A 16,491-nucleotide genomic window follows, 5' to 3' on the forward strand; every position below is an offset into this window, starting at 1 on the left:
CGAAACGTTTCTTTAATGTATTCCATATTTTTATCAGAATTCCCTTTACAATTCTTATTTGCAAATGTCTTATCAAAATATCTGATTATTTTTAATATTATAAAATTTTTATAAAAATAAGATGGAAAAAATATCTAACTCCGTTTTCTTTCGAGTTTCCAAGTACCAAAGGTATAACATTTCTTTCTCTTTAGATTTATAAGCGTTTCTCTATGCATACTATTCGTTAAGATGAAAGATTACTCGGAAAGAAAGAGAAAGAATGATTTAAAAGGTTTTAAAGTTCGTCGGACTAGAAAAGTAACGATCGAACGAAACGATGTGTTCCGAGGAAGCGTCACGCGATCGACGTAGCTAACGAGGACAAAAAAACAGGACAAGAGTAATAGTACTAAGAAATTATAATAACAATAATAATAATAATAATGATAATATAATAATAAAAAATTATAAAAGAATTACCAAAATTCAAAGTAACCAGATTGCAGATGAAATTAAATTTTTTGACAAAGAAACAAACATTTTTCAAATTATTCTCTCTTGTTAGATCGTAAATTTCTACTTTCAAGGTAAATAAAAAGGGGCCCGTTATCAGAAACTTATCAAGATAATTGCGTGGACGACAGTAAGATAATACGATAATAACATGTAGTAGGTTGGGAGTGTATAGGTCGTCGAACTTTGCCTATTAAATCGGACAAGTTATGGACAGATCTCACTTGTTAATAACGAATGAACTTCGAGAGAGCAATTAAATTATGTGTGGAAATTAATTCGGTACTTTAAAAAAGAAAAAAAAACAAATTTAGTATTTATTTATGAGACCGAATTAATTTCTACACCTGATATTTTCAATTTTCAAGTAATAGAGTAATAGATTTTACATTTTATTCTCGTTCGTATTTCACTTTCTATTTAATAATATAAGTGTTCTCTAAAAAGAAATTATCTAAAAGAATTTATCTGTCATAGTTAAAAAAATGGTTTCATTGTATGATCATTTATTCGAGCAACAAAATAAAGAAACTCTATGAATTTTTCATAATTATTTTTTTCTTATAAATAAAATAAATCGGAATCAAAAAAATGTATGAGAACATTTTAGAAAATATTTAAATCGAGTATCGGTGACCTTGTGAAGTTGACATTTGCGAGCAACGAACTCATTCTTCTTCAATTTTTAGCAAATATTATCGTCGTAATATTGTTGTCGTTGTCGTTGTCGTATCTATGGTAACGAGGAAGAAACATAGAGTTCGTCGAGGTATGAACGACCAATAAGAAGTCGGTCCCGTTTCGATGCGTTCTCCAGTAGGTCCTCGAGCACCATGGAATAGGACCAATGGGGATGGTCGTTAGTGGCGCGCTACTTTCTTTCGAAGTTTCTCGAGGATTTCGATCGAACTCGTTGACGGCTTTTACCCCTCAGAATGTAAATTGCTTTACTGTGCACCGGTTGGTTCGCACTGAACGCGCGATTATGAAGCGTCGTTTGTAAAACTCGTTAGATACATTAAAATACTTTCGGGTTGATTTCTTTTTCACATTTATAGTAATATAAGTTTATTATTATTATTATTATTATTATTATTATTATTATTATTATTATTTTTATTATTATTAACAAAATATAATAATAATCATGGAGTCTTGCGGAATGAGCTTGATTAAATATATCCTCTTCGTCTTCAATTTAATTTTCGCTGTAAGTTCGTTAAACGCTAAATACCACGTTTTATTCAATTTGATTTTGGATCTTTTTTGCTTTTTCTCCACTAATATCTTCTTTAGATCTCCGGTATTGGAATAATTGTTGCTGGAGCTCTCGTTCTTGGAGATGTCGGTGAATTTAGTCATTTCGTCGAAGGAAGGATAATGGCACCTCCCATTGTCCTCATAGTCGCTGGTGTCATTGTTTTTATTATCGCTTTCCTTGGGTGCTATGGTGCGATCAAAGAACATTATAACATGCTGATAGCAGTAAGAATTATTATATTATCGATGTTTCTTTTTTATACTTTTTCTTTTTCACGTCAATATAATATTTTCGTGTAATTTATGATCTTTCGTTTGGTATGTAAAAATATAAAAATGATGTTATACTTTTTTTCTTTTTTTTTTTTAATAAATTCCTTTTATTATTCGCCGATAATGATTAACTTTTGATCTTATCTTCATTTTCCAGTTCGCAGCTGCGCTCTTGATTATTTTCGTGATTGAACTCGCTGTTGGTATCGCAGCGGCAGTCTTTAAAAATGATTTCAGTATGGCTATGAAGGATACGTTAAAGGAATCGATGAGAAATTATACCGACGAAGACAAGTTTGCTTGGGATAATGTGCAAAACAAGGTCAGTAGATTCGAATCTGGAGCACGACGAACAAATGATTGCTTTGTCGATGAAGAAATATTAAAGCGCTATTAAATCGATACCGTTTTTAAATTCCGAATGGAAATAATGAAAATATATTGCTTATATAATTCAGTTTCTATGTTCTAATAAATCTCGAAATATAATATGGATTTTACATTTTTAACGATATACGGAACGATAGTTTTTAAATATTTAGAAATAAAATCAATTTTGTGATACGATTTGTGGTATAATCGAAGGAATTGTATATTTTAATCTAAAAACACGAAGTTTAACATAACGTTCTTTAAGAAATCCTCCTGTTAGGCTGGCTCGTTGTTCTATATGAAAGCCGATCAAATTTATTTTATTGATTCTTGTTTATATGACTTTTAGAAAAATATATTCTATTTATTACAAATATCATTTTTCTTGTATATATGTAAAACTGTGTAAGATTTTAAGTAAAATTTATATTATATTGTTTTTTGTAAGTGTGTCAGTAGATATTTTATTAAACGTTGTTATGGTTGTGATCAGCAAGTATTATTTTTGTATATTTGGAAATTTTATATCTGATTAATTTCGTGTGTCTTTTTGAAATTATCTATACAATATAAAAATGATTTTATTATAGTTGATGTGCTGCGGGGTAGACGGGCCTAACGATTGGAGTTCGACCACTGCTTACATTGGGACTTTGCCATCTTCCTGTTGCATGAAAATGCAAAATCCTTGCGCTATTGGTAGTCCAGATGTTAACAAGGAAGGTTGCTTCGATAAATTAAAAATGCGTGTTCAAAATGGAGCTACTATATTGATCGGTGTAGGAATCGGTATTGCCTTTGTAGAGGTTAGTACGATCAATAATATTAATTATTATTAATTTTGTACGCTCGTGTATGTGAATGAATAATTACTTAATATAATTATGAATAAAAATAAACGAAATTTTTTTTTCTTTGTTTCAGGTCGCTGGTATAATACTTGCTTGTTGTCTAGCTATGGCCATAAAAAGAGAGACCGATAAATGAAACGCGGTCGCTTAACTTTTCTTACGAATATTTTAGTTAGATTATTTATATGATTTACATTTGATTACATAAGCTGGTCTTCGTAATTAACGTAGTAATCGAAATTGTTAGAGTATTGCTTCCTCATATGAAATAATTTATAATAAAAAATATATATTTAATCGATTGATCATTATTTTTTACGAGTTTAACAGTAAAGATGATAAGAAAGATTTATTACATTGTCTTGTATCTTTGTAACGTGTGTGAAAGTACATATACATGCACTTATTATAATAAATAAATCTTAATCTCCTTTTTAATAAATGCACTTATATAATATCTACATAAGAACAGTACATATGTATTTATAAATATTTGCACATTTATAATTACTTATTATTATAACAGTAACATCCGTGTAATACAATTAACAATTACATATCTATCATAGAATGTAATTAATAAAATATTTATGCATATGAACGATAGGTCCTATTTCTGCAGGTTTTTAAACATAATGAGTAATATTAAAATTAATTAAAGTTAATTAAAGTTATTTTAAGGGGTTATATCCACTTGTGATTTTCAAAAAAAATTTTTTTTTTTTTTTTCATTTTTTGAATGTAAATATATTCAAGAATATTCTCTGAAAATTTCAAATCGATCCGACAATTAGTTTCGGAGATATGAGCGTATTAGTAAGAACGTCTCCGAGCGTTCGAAAGTAAGCGGAGCACGAGCCGGAGTAGCAGCTGTTTCTGGTAGCCGCTATACTTTTGATCTCGACTTATATTGTGTTTGGGACCCTAAGATAATAATACAAAAGGTCTAGTTTATACGTGAAACCTATGTTGAGGAATTTTAAGTTAAAAATATGTGAACTCATCAGTTAAAAGTGATCTTCCACGTGGACAAGTTGTGTTTTTGCTCAGTTTGTGTATTTCTCAGTGTGTATAGTTTAATTAATTAAAGTAAAAAATGCCTCGTAAAATTAGCAGAGAAACTCGTAGAACTTCCAGTGAACAGTTGTCTCGAAGAAATAAACGGAAGAACGTTTTTAATCCGAAAACCGTGGAATATGATGATAGCAGTTTGATTATGAGGCCTTACCACCTGATGTTGCAACAGCTATTTTTCCAATTTACGAAGATCTAAGTAACAAAAAATTATTGGAACGATGCGTTGGTGGTTTTACCCAGAACAATAATGAAAGTTATAATCAGCTGATATGGAAAATAACTCCAAAAATTATTCCAGCTGGCTCTAAAATTGTGGAAATAGCAGCAAACATTGCAGCCGGGGTCTTTAATGAAGGTAAAACATCTCTTCTTTATTATATGAGTGCTATGGGATTATCACTTGGACCCAATGCTCATTCCTTCGTGAGTAAAGAGGACGCAGAGCGCATCTCAATTTCGGACGCAAGAGCGCAAGGGTCGACGCGCGAGGGGAGAATGGCTCGTAGACAACAACAACTAAACATTTTGGATGCAAACGACGAAGTAGAGGGTTCCTCTTATGGTACTGGAATAGATGACACGATGTAAGTTGAAAAAAAAAATTTTTAATTTAGTGTAAATCATTCCCGAAACTTTAAACGCGTTTATCTCGAAACCGTGTTTTCAGAGTCGGTGAACAAAATTTCTCCGAAACCGCTAAACCGATCGGTTTGAAATTTTCACACGACTTACTCAGATATATTTTTCAGGTAATGATCGAAGGAATAAGGTTTTGGACAATAATTTCGATTTTTTAAGCCACTTTGAAGTGAAAAATTTTCATGAAAAACTGAATTTTTTTTTTGAACAGCCGCCATTTTGTCAAAAATCAAAATTTTGACTAGACCTTCGATCATTACCTGTATTTATTTATTATAAAACTAAATATTTTTGGTTTTTGGTTTTCAGATAATTTGGACCAGAGATATCTTGTTCACCGCCAAGCACTTTTTTTTGGAGGTCTCTCCGCAGATCATCTACAGGAGCTAGGGGATCCAATATTTTTTTAAATAAACCGCTGATTGTTAAAGTACATTAAATTCTCTTTAAGTACATTTTTTCAATTAATGTATAAAATAAAATGCCTCGTCGGAAAAAATTCACAAAAAAACGCGTTTTTTCTGCCTCGCAAGTGGATATAACCCCTTAAGTTTAAGAAATCGGTGAAGAAATTAAGATGTTGACTGTTGTTGGATTATTTTCGTTAACTGGCTGAACAGAATCGTTGACAGCAGAATTATTATTTAAGACCGTATTGTCTTCTTCTTGGGGTGTATTGTCTTCTTCTTGGGGTGTATCGGCTTCTTCTTGAGGTGTATTGGCTTCTTCTTGGGCTGTATTCGCTTCTTCTTGGGCTGTATTCGCTTCTTCTTGGGCTGTATTCGCTTCTTCTTGGGCTGTATTCGTTTCTTCTTGAACTGTATTGTTATTCTCTTGGATTGTAACATGTCGTGTTTGTTGGGTTGGATCATTATTTTCGTTAGTTTCATAAGCATTGTAATAGTCATAATTAAAATTTTGGTGTGTATTATGTCCTGATAGAATTGTATTAGTGTCTATCATATAAGCATGTCGACTTGGTTGATTTGCTGAAAGCGTTGGCATATTAATTCTTGATAATGGTATTTTTCTAATTTTTTTCATTTGTCGTAATAGGTACCAGTAGAAATATCCAGCAAATAATGCGAGCACCTTAAATACATATATATTTGTTACTAATTAAAATTTCATTATAGCGTATAAAAAAATGTTTACGTTTCGATAGAAGATCTTTAGTTATATTTTATGGGTATATAATATACACACTTACCAAACAAACATTTAAAATTATAATAATATCGACTGTAGCTTGATAAGTAACACGCAATATTTCGGAGATTGCGTTAAGGCAACTGTTTTTATATATAGCTGGATCATCTTCTTTACAAATAGTCATATTGTTGCAGCAAGATCCTGGAATAACATTGTGGTAGGCTATCCAATCAGTGTGATGATGAACTCCGCAGCAAGAGAGCTGTAAATGAATAAAAAAAAAAATTCTTTATTGTTATTAATGGTTTATAAATAAATTTCATGGAAATTTCATTAAGCTATGCTTGAAAGTATCATCACTTCATAAGTAAAAAATTAATTTATTATTCTTTAAAAATAAAATAATAAATCCTCCCCGGCGGGGAATCGAACCCCGGTCTCCCGCGTGACAGGCGGGGATACTAACCACTATACTACCGAGGACTGAGTTGAGATCATAAATTTATTTCTCATATATAAACATTTTTTTTAAATATTTATGTAAAAGAAAATAATTTATTATTATTTAGATTTATTTTTATATCTACTGATACCTTTTTAGGATACAAATTTCATATTTTCGAAGTACTGAGAACAAAATATCAAGATGATGTAAGCTATATTTAATTATTGATATTGAAGAAATATGTAGAATTTTTGCTATAATAATGATTATTTCGTCATATTAAAATAGAAAAATAGATAGAACATTAATTTTTAAAATTAAATCTGCGAAATTATATTCATTATTTACATACCGCAGTTATCAATGGAGGAAAGCTACCGACAGAGAATATTTACCGATAACTAAAAATTAATCATCAGCAGCAAATAACGGAATCTATAATATTTTTTAGTTATTTTTATTTAAAATTGGTAATTGGTGGTCCCGGTATTAACTAAAATGAAACTGGATAGATAAAAAAAGGGGACTTGTTAGCTTTTATGTACTTCTAACCACAAAAAAGTTGGCATAGAATCGCAATAGCAGAAAAAAAATGAATAAGTGCATTTAATTGCTCACTAGTTCTCAATCAAAATCCATAATTGCTCACTTTATTAATTAATTGTTTAAATAGTTATTAATAATTGAAAAATCCAACTTTATTTTTATTTTTTTCAAAGTACGCTTGCGCCTTGAATTTGTTGATGCGTATACGTATAACATATCTCCCACTCATACGTCACCATTTCATAATTATTTAAAGTGTAATAATTATTTTCAACTAATTAACGATAAACAAAAAAATATGTAATAAAATAAAGTTAAGGAGCTGAACAAACAAAAAGTGAGCAATTGATTGAAAAAAAAATATAGAAAAGAAAACTTCATTGCTTTGCTTAGAAATGAGAAAAAACACAATTTTGATTTTACAATTATTAATAACTAATTAAATAATTAATTAATAAAATAGATAATTATGGATTTTGATTGAGCAATTAATGAGCAATTAAGAACACTTATTAATTTTTTTCTGCTGTTTCGATTCTATGCCAATTTTTTTGTGGTGTACTTCTTTATTCTTTGGTACAACTTATATTTATGGATTTGAATACCATAAAATTTGATTATAGAGATTTCGATTTGTTAATTGTCACAATTAATATTAAATAACTTACCTCTCTTTGCATGAAATGAAACTGGAAATTTTCAAATAGATTTCTTCTTAGCGCATCGTATAAAATATTACTAAGCTGTGTTTTAGATAAATAATCTTTTACTCTAAAACCTATTGCGTATCCATCGATAATAAAGAATGTTATTATAAAAAGACCCATACTCTAAAAAAAAGAAGAACAAAAAAAATCATTTAATTTTCTATTCTTGTGACGTTTCAATATTGTAATCTTGGATATTAAATAAATTTCTTACGGTTAATAGCCCTGATTTAGAATGTTGGAAGCCTGACATTAATCCAAGACTAGCACTTGTTATCGTCAAAACTGAAGCCCAAAACAAAACAATGTAATCTGTTTTAAGAAAGGACAGTAATATATTTATATCCACCAATGCGTGAAATGCAATTGCTAGGGATTGTATACACATCATTATTCCTAAAACCTGAAAAAAATATATGATAACAATATTGCATTAAAGAGGCATGTTTTTTTATTTATGAAAAATTAACAGATTATTTTAATTTGGTGTCACTTACCACTACTGCATTAATGGCCGTATAGAACAAAACTATGATGAACGAATCCAAACATGGATATCGTTTAGGAAGAAGTAACAATTCATTTCTATAGTTTTTCCTCATTTTTAATTTATTTTCTTTTTAAATAATAGCAAACAATTTCTTTATATTCTAATATTTTCGTTAAGTTAATAAAGTATTCCCTTATTAACTCCTATCGTTAACGATTGTTCTCGTAGTAATAACTCGAGATTGGTTGTTGCTCCTATCAGTTAGTATCACTTTCTCGGTTACATTTCTTGGAAAAATATATCAAAGATATATCTTAACTTTTTTTCTTTTTCTTTTCTTTTGCTTTATTTTTATTCTTTGAGGGAGGCATTCTTGAATTTCTTGCTGTTTTGTAGATCTTTTCATAGATTGGAATTGTTTATTAAATCAAGTTAATAGTTAATTACACAAATGCTATAAAAAATGACAATGTATGCATGGAAAGATGTTAATAATTTTTTATTATTGTTAGCAATAACTAGTATGATTAAGAAAGAAAAATAATAGAATCAAGATAATTAAATGATAAGGAGGTAATGTTTGTGATTACATTTCATGTATACCTCTTTCCGTAATAGATAAATTTATCTAACGAACCTTAAACTTAAAAATGCTATTTTTGTGTTTGTTCTTTCCGGTAAGTTGCCCTTGATGTTATCAGCAATATATATACGGATAAATATATTATTATATTGTTGTAGTATACATATACTACACGAATATTTATTTGTATTGGTATCGATGAAAATAACTATTACTTCATCATTAAGAAATTTTTTCAATTTTATGAGTAATATTGATGGTGTCTTATCGACTTGGTCCTACAGTAGAAAAGAGATTGTGTCTATTGAAAAGAAAAGATATATAGATAATGATGTTTATATATCATAGTAATTAGCTACAATTAAAATATGAGATTTCTTAAGTTTAAATTAAAGTTATTAATCATTATTCTTAAATGCGTACGTCAGTGAAATCATTTTTATATTTATATATTTCTTTTTAAAATGTACGTGTTAGAATAGTATATATTTATATCTGCCATCTATTGGACGTATATCGAAATGAAATAATCTACTTTACCGACATATAGAATTATACTTCGAAGAATTTGTACAAAAACTTCAATTGTAAAGATTATTTTTTAGAAAATGTTTAATAAGATATATATTAAACGTTTAAGTATTAATAAATATAAATTATAATTAATTAAATAAATAATAAGAATTCTAAACTAATTGTATACATCACTAATCATCAAGGTTCCGTGGTGTAGCGGTTATCACGTCTGCTTTACACGCAGAAGGTCGCCAGTTCGATCCCGGCCGGAACCAGTCTTCTTTTTTTTTGGTTCTGCTTTAATATTACATTTATAATGTAAAGTATAAACAAGTAAAAGAAAAAATGTAACAAACACAAATTTGCATATTTAACAATTTAACTTTGAAAATTTACTTTATTCGCTTACGTTATGGAAGACATTGAGTCTTCCCATTTGTGAACCTAAATGAGGTATTAAACTTATTATATTCTCGAGTAGTTATGATTATGTTAACAATGATTTTTTTAATACATGCAGGAGTATATGTCGAATAACAAATGATATCTTGAATTAATTTATTAATTTCTTATGGTATTCTTATATTTGCTGTTTTATCATTTATATATATTTCTTTGTTTAAAAAACGTATAATCATAAAAAATGATAATTCTTATTAATTCGTAAATTTGTGATATTCATAAAATAAAACTTTAATTTTTTTTAGATAAATTCTAATGTATGGTGGAACTTCGGTGGAGTTCTCTCTCTCTCTAATGTAAGACGCATTAAAAATAACAAAGATTACTTTTTTTTTTACCGAGACGCAGAAAGAGTGGGAATAAAGTTAAAAAGAAGAGAAAAGGAAATCGCGATTGGTATTCGATTCGCGTGCTCACATTCGTCTTGTCTTACCTTTACGTTCGACCGCTTCAAGAGTGAACCGCTTGGAAGCAATGCGAGCAAAGGGAATTTTCTTTCATCCGTTCGTTTCTCCGTTCATTCACTGTTCCTCTCCTTACATACATACTCCGAACCACCTGGCTCTCCACCTGCATCTTCGTTCTTTCGATTCCTCACGTTTCTTTCCGACTGGTAACGAGAATGGATCCGGTTTTTAATCGCAATTCGCAATTCTACTGTTTCTTCCTCGCTCGGTATTTTATCGCATAACGACGAGATACTCGAGAAAAGCATGGAGATTTATGAAAGAGAGAAGAGACAGGAAGCGATATACTGGATAACAAAACTACGTTCAATGAATGACGAGGAGAACGGATAAATTCAAAAAATTATTTTTCAGGTGAAACTTCTTATTAAAAATTTTATGAAACGACATAGAAAGAGAGGGAACATGGAAGTAGGGAGAGAGTGAGATAGAACCCACACTCGATCGACATTATGGAAATGATGAAAATTATGGAAGGTTCTAATGTTAGTATATGTATACATGCATGTGTATATGTATGCATATTTATGAGATACGTCGATCGATAGTTATTGCGAGATGCGTTTGTTTATAGAATATTGAGCGGGAATAGACATACCTTGAGAGTGTTCGATATACCGTAAATGATTGTTAATTAATCGAAGGAAATTTATATTGTAGATTAAAAACATGGAATATAAATTCGACGTATCGTACTATTCGAAATTCACCGTTCGACTGTTTCATTATCCTCTATGAAAGTCGATCAAATTTATTTTATTGATTGTTGTTGATATGAATTTCCGACAGACAAAACAAACCCTATTAGAATTTAATCTATTAATAATTTTAAAATTACCATAGATACTGATTAGAAAAGTGACTTTTCGAGGGAAACACTTTTTAAAGTTCTGACGGAACACGAAAAGTTTTGAGCGCTCATAATTCTCAAAATTAATGTGGATAGTTGAATAATTATTCGGGAAAAATACGTTCAGAAGAATAAAGAAAATTGCTATGAATGGAATAAAATCAACTCCGCCTGCATGATCGCTGAGTGGATCGAGATCAGCGATCATGTTGCCGGTCCTAAGTCCGGGAAAAGGAGGAAGGTTGTTGGATCAGGTTAGCCCCCTACCCAACGTAAAAAAAAAAAAATTGCGGCTCATAGAAACAACACTCTGCCTCGGAATAAGTAAAAAAAAAGAATGGAACGTACATATTAGCAGAATGGACAACAGAAGAATCGTCAGAATTGCACGGGATAAGTCACCGATTGGCCGCAGAAGTACGGGGCGCCCACAAAAAAGATGGTGCGACAATTTAACAGTGCAATAGGCAGAAAAACGTCGTTACGAAACAGGCAACTTGCCTAAACTAAAGAATGAAGAAGAAGAAGAAGGAATAAAATCGATTCTATTTGATCAGGTAAATAAGAAAAACTTTCTTAAACGAAAGGCAGATAAAGGGAAAATTAGATGGAAAAGTTGGTTTCTTCGAAGAAATTTGTATTCTTTGAAATAGAGGAAGTATTCGACGGTATACACTTAACACGCTTAATAAATCTTCAGAGTGAAGAAAGGTAGGTCAAGTGTCATGAGAATGCCCTCTAGGATGCCTTTTCATTCGAGCACCCTCGAATACCTTATCTCTTGGCGAGATGTCTAGTGAACCACGTGACTTTTCTACCCTTCTCTCTTTCTCTATTTCGTGAAATACGTATACGTAGGTCCGGTATTAAAAGAAACTCGGTAGAAAGTCTTTATGGGATCCAAAGGCAATGCATATATGTACTTATACTACATCTTACGTATACACCAACTCGTCGTAGCCTATTGCAAAAGGCTTCAACCATCTAACAAGCAACTCATTGTACCGGAGTTTACGATCAACGAAACGTACCGGTGTGTAAAAATGTTTTTCATACATTACGTACACATCGCTATGATCGCGCGGAATTACAACGCTCAGGTTGTCTACAATTTTTACGATCCTTTTTTCTGCTGTTTTCCATTTTTTATTGTTTAATTTCTTCCTTTTCGTTATATTACTTTTAACATTTGTTCCCTCTAAGATATTCTAGTAATATTATATCACGCAGTATTCGGTTACGATACTGTTCTAAGAAAGTAATGTTTATTATAACAAACAAGTAGAACAGGAAATAAATCGATTTTATGATAGGGACGTACAAAAAAATGATTGATCTTCTGATGAATTCGTAGTAGGTGAGTCATTACGAATGATATTTCGGATGAATATATTTAGTTTTTAGAGAAACGTCTTCACATTCAATGCGATGATCTTATTTTATAAATATGTTTTCTACTCGAATATATAAATAATTCCATTAAGAAAATTGCGATTGCAGGTTTACGAATGCAATAACGTCATAAAAGAATAGGTAAATACGTTGGTAAATTATCTAATATTATTTTATATTGCTCCTTTGTTTTCTATTTTCACGTAGACAAGACTCATAAATTGGCTTTGTTTCTATATTTATATTACATAACGGATATAGTGAAAAAAAAATGTTAAAATTTTACAAAAGAACTTTTCACTTCTGAAAAACGCATATTGGAATTTTTTTCTCACTGACTCAAAGTTAAATCGAATTTAATCATCGATGCTAATTCGATTCAAAGAGGATCGCCCAATGGATAGGTAAACAATTAGATGTTCAAATTGTAATTCATTTTTTGTTCAATGATGAACAGCACAGTATGTCGGTCAGATCCACCTGCTTCCTATCGTCCGCATGGCAACTCCGATTTCGCTCTGTACACTAACCGAAGGAAAAATCGATTCTCCTGCACGCGATCGTAGCCGAATAACGCCGAAGCTGGCACAGCTGTACTTGTACATGACGAACTTGTAAAACGAATACAAACGGGTTACAAGTAAAATCATAATGGATTTCAATGACTATTACAATTAATATTACACGATTTATTCGAATTTGTCAAAGAGCAAATTTTGAAATTTTTGATATAAAAAGTACTGTTATTTATTTAAATATAAAATATTACAAAGGTGTTACGGTTAACAAAAGATTCTAGTAATATTTGTTTAGAAAAAAAATATGATAGATACTAAAAATGTTTTGAGTAAAATATGAATAATATTTTTTTACAATCTCTTTTTATTCAGAGATAAAAATACTAAATATATAAATAACACAATATTAGCGTCATTTATTCGAACAGAAACGACGTTATAATACTCGAGTATCTCGTTTTTATTTCTTAATTCATAACTATTTTACATTAATGATAATTATGATAATTTAGGAGTAATACTTAAATGGTACGTAAGCTTATTTCTTGAAAAATAATATTAATTACTTTGACATTGTTAAAAAACAGGAATGACTTTATAGGCTATTTATCCTTCACTATATTATTTATTTCAGTTAAAAATAAAAAGACGCTTATAATGATATATATGATCCTTTTTTATCATCGACCCTTGTTGATTGGCTCATGGCAACCCTCTTGTGTTCGTAAACGCGTAAACATATGGCTATGCATTCTCTGTATGTATATGTTAATATGTTAATATATTTTACATGCGTTAAGCATATATAGAGAAATATACCGAATGAATAATAATTATGAATGACTTTCTATGCTATTTGAATGGAAACTTTTCATTAATAAATAGACAGTAGGAAAAAAAATGACATTCTTACAGTTGCAATGGAATATAAAAAATGAGAGGTTCGAGTAAGGGAAGGTAAACAAAATCGAGCGCGAGACGCACCTGAAGTCGGTCGGCTGTATTATGTTGACGTTGATGGCCGTACGCGGCGCTGTAGGCACGAGCCTATCGCGGTGGGGATGACCGGGAAGTGGGGTACCGCGTGTTTCCCATCTCTGTCTCGTTAGTTTAGCTCGAGTTCGGCGCGCGGCCGGTTCGTTCTTGTCGCGCGCGGGCGCGCCTATACTTTTTCTTTCATGAGATCGAAACGTAACCAACGTCATACTATCGATAATCTTAGCCGGCTGAAAGTGTTGAAGAAATTTCACGGTAATAGTCGGGTTTTTTAACTCGGCATTGTATATTTACACATCGAGACATTCAGAGCGGGTTGGTATTTCGAACGAACTTCAATCGCCATTTTTTCTTCGTTCTCTCTCTCGAGTCGAGTCGCATCTTTCTTTCTTTCTCCTCTCTCTCTCTCTCTTTCTTTCTTTCTTTCTTTCTTTCTTTCTCTCTTGACTTGGTGTTCGGGCAACGAACTCTCGTCGTATTTTTTTTCAAAGATATCACGAACACTTTTCTTCGTGTTCTTCTTCTTCTTCTTCTTTCTCTTCTTCCTCTTCCTCTTTTTCTTCTTCCTCCTTCTTCATCTCCCTCTACCATCGGCTTCTTCCGTTTTGGCCACGTACCAAAAAGCGCCTGGCAGCATCGGCGAACGTCATCGAACGTCTTCGTCGTTGCATTCGGCAACTGCATCGCATCCCGAACGATACCCGCATTATCGAGTATATGTATTATAGATTTATATGTATTAGATATTTTTTTCATCTTACATCTCCTCTTATTCCTCGAAACGCTCGATAGAAGTTTACTTTTTCCTTAGACGACGTTGACGTTCTTGGTGCGTTCCACAACGATCATAAGTGCGTTTCCGTGAACATTGCACTTGTTACATCGTTTACAGTAGTGACAGTGAACTTCTCTTTCTCTTTCTCTTTCTCTTTCTCTTTTTCTTTTATCTTTCTTTTTGCAAATATATAGAATCAAGATTACAATTACTCTGTCGGTAATTATTTTATTCAATATCGAACCTGTCTCACGACAAAAAAGTCGATCGAATAAACTTGCTCGTTTTAGATGAACTTCGAAGGAAATGAATTCTAAGACTTAATTTGATTGGATCGTGAATCGCGATTAAGCCGCGCGATATTTTCTCATTGGTCGGCAAATTCAGAATTAGAGGATGAAAATAATACTTTTTTCGTATCATTGGCGAATCGTATCATTCGATCAAAAGGAAACGCATGTAAGTATTACATATATGTGTTTTCTCTCCCTCTCTCTTTCAATGGTTGAGTTAAAGCACGCGCGAGTAGTTAATTAGTTATCGTCTTAATTAGACCGGTTTGGTGATTTATCGTTCGAATTGTCGATTGAGGCTTTCGGTGATTGGTTTCAGTGTTCTCTTGGTTAGTTAGCAGTTTATTTTGAATTTAATTAGAAGAAAAGGGTTTAACATAGGTAAAATATGAAACAGGGTAAATGGAAAGTAAAGGTTTTTTATGTTATTGCGTCATCCTATGGCGCATCCTCGTCGTATAGCGTTGAGTTTGATCGATAAAGTTTCGCGTTCTTTCGACTTGCGATAGATAATATACGTGGTTGGATTGAAAAGTCTTGAGCTTCTAGAACCAATTTTTCTTTTCGTCAAAGTCGCTTTTATTTAGAAAAACAAAATAAATAAAAGTCTTTTTTGTTGATGAAAATTTAAAGTTTGTCAATCCACTCTCGTATATTTTTCTCATATACACGTTTATATAAATTTGATTACAAGTAGAAATTAAGAAAGAAAAAACAGTATAAGAGTCTCTCGAATTAAAGAAAAAGAAAAGGAAAGACTAGGAAAGGACATTAGAAGGGCAAACAGCCCTTAAAGACTTAAAAGACATGACGCAACTTGAGTGTCGTCGATAAACAGAAGAACGTATTCCGGGTGCTTGTGTGGTCCCATTTGTGAGATTGGTGAGAATCCTTGGTGACTGTGGTTAACGCGGGTATACTACACTTCTTTACCAAGACCAATTGAAAAAGTCTCAACGCCTGCACTCACATCAGTGTCAAAGTTTCGTATCAAAGAAGAAGGGTTACTCATGTTGGGAGTGCTTAAGCGGCGCTGGAAGCCTTCGAAAAGGTGAGTTCTTTTTTTCTTCCATTTTCATTACTATGATAATATATTCATGTTTTCATTAGAATTACTAATTTAAGAGTTTTATACTTATTTCGGATAAGAAATAATTATTATTTAAATTAAATCATTTGGATATTATTAGGTTGCCCAATAACGAATTTTGAGATTGTTCAGCCTCTGGAATTCTTTGAAAATTATAAAAATAACCTCTTAGCAACTTTGAGAATCTATGAAACCTTCTAAATACCTCAAAGAATAGGGGAGAATCTTTAAAAAATCAACTA

General features: G+C 31.3%; 3 protein-coding genes, 1 long non-coding RNA gene and 2 other non-coding genes across 16 annotated transcripts in view; 4 read left to right on the forward strand and 2 right to left on the reverse strand.

Moving 5' to 3' along the window:
- The first annotated feature begins 1,604 nt into the window (after nt 1-1,604).
- On the forward strand, nt 1,605-3,852 carry LOC122519499 (CD63 antigen-like). The gene is made up of 5 exons (XM_043638981.1): nt 1,605-1,705; nt 1,792-1,980; nt 2,186-2,350; nt 2,991-3,206; nt 3,325-3,852. The coding sequence occupies exons 1-5, from the start codon at nt 1,643-1,645 to the stop codon at nt 3,385-3,387; spliced, it is 696 nt and encodes a 231-aa protein (XP_043494916.1). The 5' UTR covers nt 1,605-1,642; the 3' UTR covers nt 3,388-3,852.
- Nucleotides 3,853-3,964: 112 nt separating this feature from the next.
- Nucleotides 3,965-5,478, forward strand: LOC122519502. The gene is made up of 2 exons (XR_006304304.1): nt 3,965-4,912; nt 5,277-5,478. It is a non-coding gene; the product is annotated as an uncharacterized LOC122519502 (long non-coding RNA).
- A 41-nt stretch (nt 5,479-5,519) lies between these two features.
- LOC122519500 lies at nt 5,520-7,848 on the reverse strand. Its single transcript, XM_043638982.1, has 3 exons — nt 7,779-7,848; nt 6,178-6,381; nt 5,520-6,059 (listed from the first exon to the last, which is right to left on the reverse strand). The coding sequence occupies exons 1-3, from the start codon at nt 7,788-7,790 to the stop codon at nt 5,520-5,522; spliced, it is 756 nt and encodes a 251-aa protein (XP_043494917.1). The 5' UTR covers nt 7,791-7,848.
- Nucleotides 6,531-6,602, reverse strand: Trnad-guc. Its single transcript has one exon. It is a non-coding gene; the product is annotated as a tRNA-Asp (tRNA).
- Nucleotides 7,849-9,608: 1,760 nt separating the features above from the next.
- Trnav-uac lies at nt 9,609-9,681 on the forward strand. Its single transcript has one exon. It is a non-coding gene; the product is annotated as a tRNA-Val (tRNA).
- A 4,492-nt stretch (nt 9,682-14,173) lies between these two features.
- The window catches only part of LOC122519503, a 149,553-nt gene continuing 147,235 nt past the window's right edge, over nt 14,174-16,491 (forward strand). For 5 of the 11 annotated variants that reach the window (XM_043638983.1, XM_043638990.1, XM_043638992.1 and 2 more), the window contains exons 1-2: nt 14,174-14,406; nt 15,857-16,210. In XM_043638983.1, the coding sequence (XP_043494918.1) occupies nt 16,170-16,210 (41 nt within the window). In that variant the 5' untranslated portion in view covers nt 14,174-14,406; nt 15,857-16,169. Of the gene's footprint in view, nt 14,407-15,156; nt 15,326-15,856; nt 16,211-16,491 lie in introns of all 11 variants that reach the window. The other 6 variants (XM_043638984.1, XM_043638985.1, XM_043638988.1 and 3 more) reach the window with 6 other exon arrangements.

Source organism: Polistes fuscatus, unplaced genomic scaffold, assembly GCF_010416935.1.
Source record: "Polistes fuscatus isolate 324 unplaced genomic scaffold, CU_Pfus_HIC Scaffold3, whole genome shotgun sequence".
Classification (NCBI taxonomy): Eukaryota; Metazoa; Arthropoda; class Insecta; order Hymenoptera; family Vespidae; genus Polistes; species Polistes fuscatus.

What these genes read in the sequence shown, in the direction of transcription:
- LOC122519499 (XM_043638981.1), top strand. Translation starts at nt 1,643, where the DNA reads ATGGAGTCTTGCGGAATGAGCTTGATTAAATATATCCTCTTCGTCTTC. An exon ending in ATTATAACATGCTGATAGCA is followed by an intron (nt 1,981 to 2,185) that starts GTAAGAATTATT and finishes TTCATTTTCCAG; the next exon opens with TTCGCAGCTGCGCTCTTGAT. An exon ending in TCGGTATTGCCTTTGTAGAG is followed by an intron (nt 3,207 to 3,324) that starts GTTAGTACGATC and finishes TCTTTGTTTCAG; the next exon opens with GTCGCTGGTATAATACTTGC.
- LOC122519500 (XM_043638982.1), bottom strand. An exon ending in TAATTTTAAATGTTTGTTTG is followed by an intron (nt 6,060 to 6,177) that starts GTAAGTGTGTAT and finishes TATGTATTTAAG; the next exon opens with GTGCTCGCATTATTTGCTGG.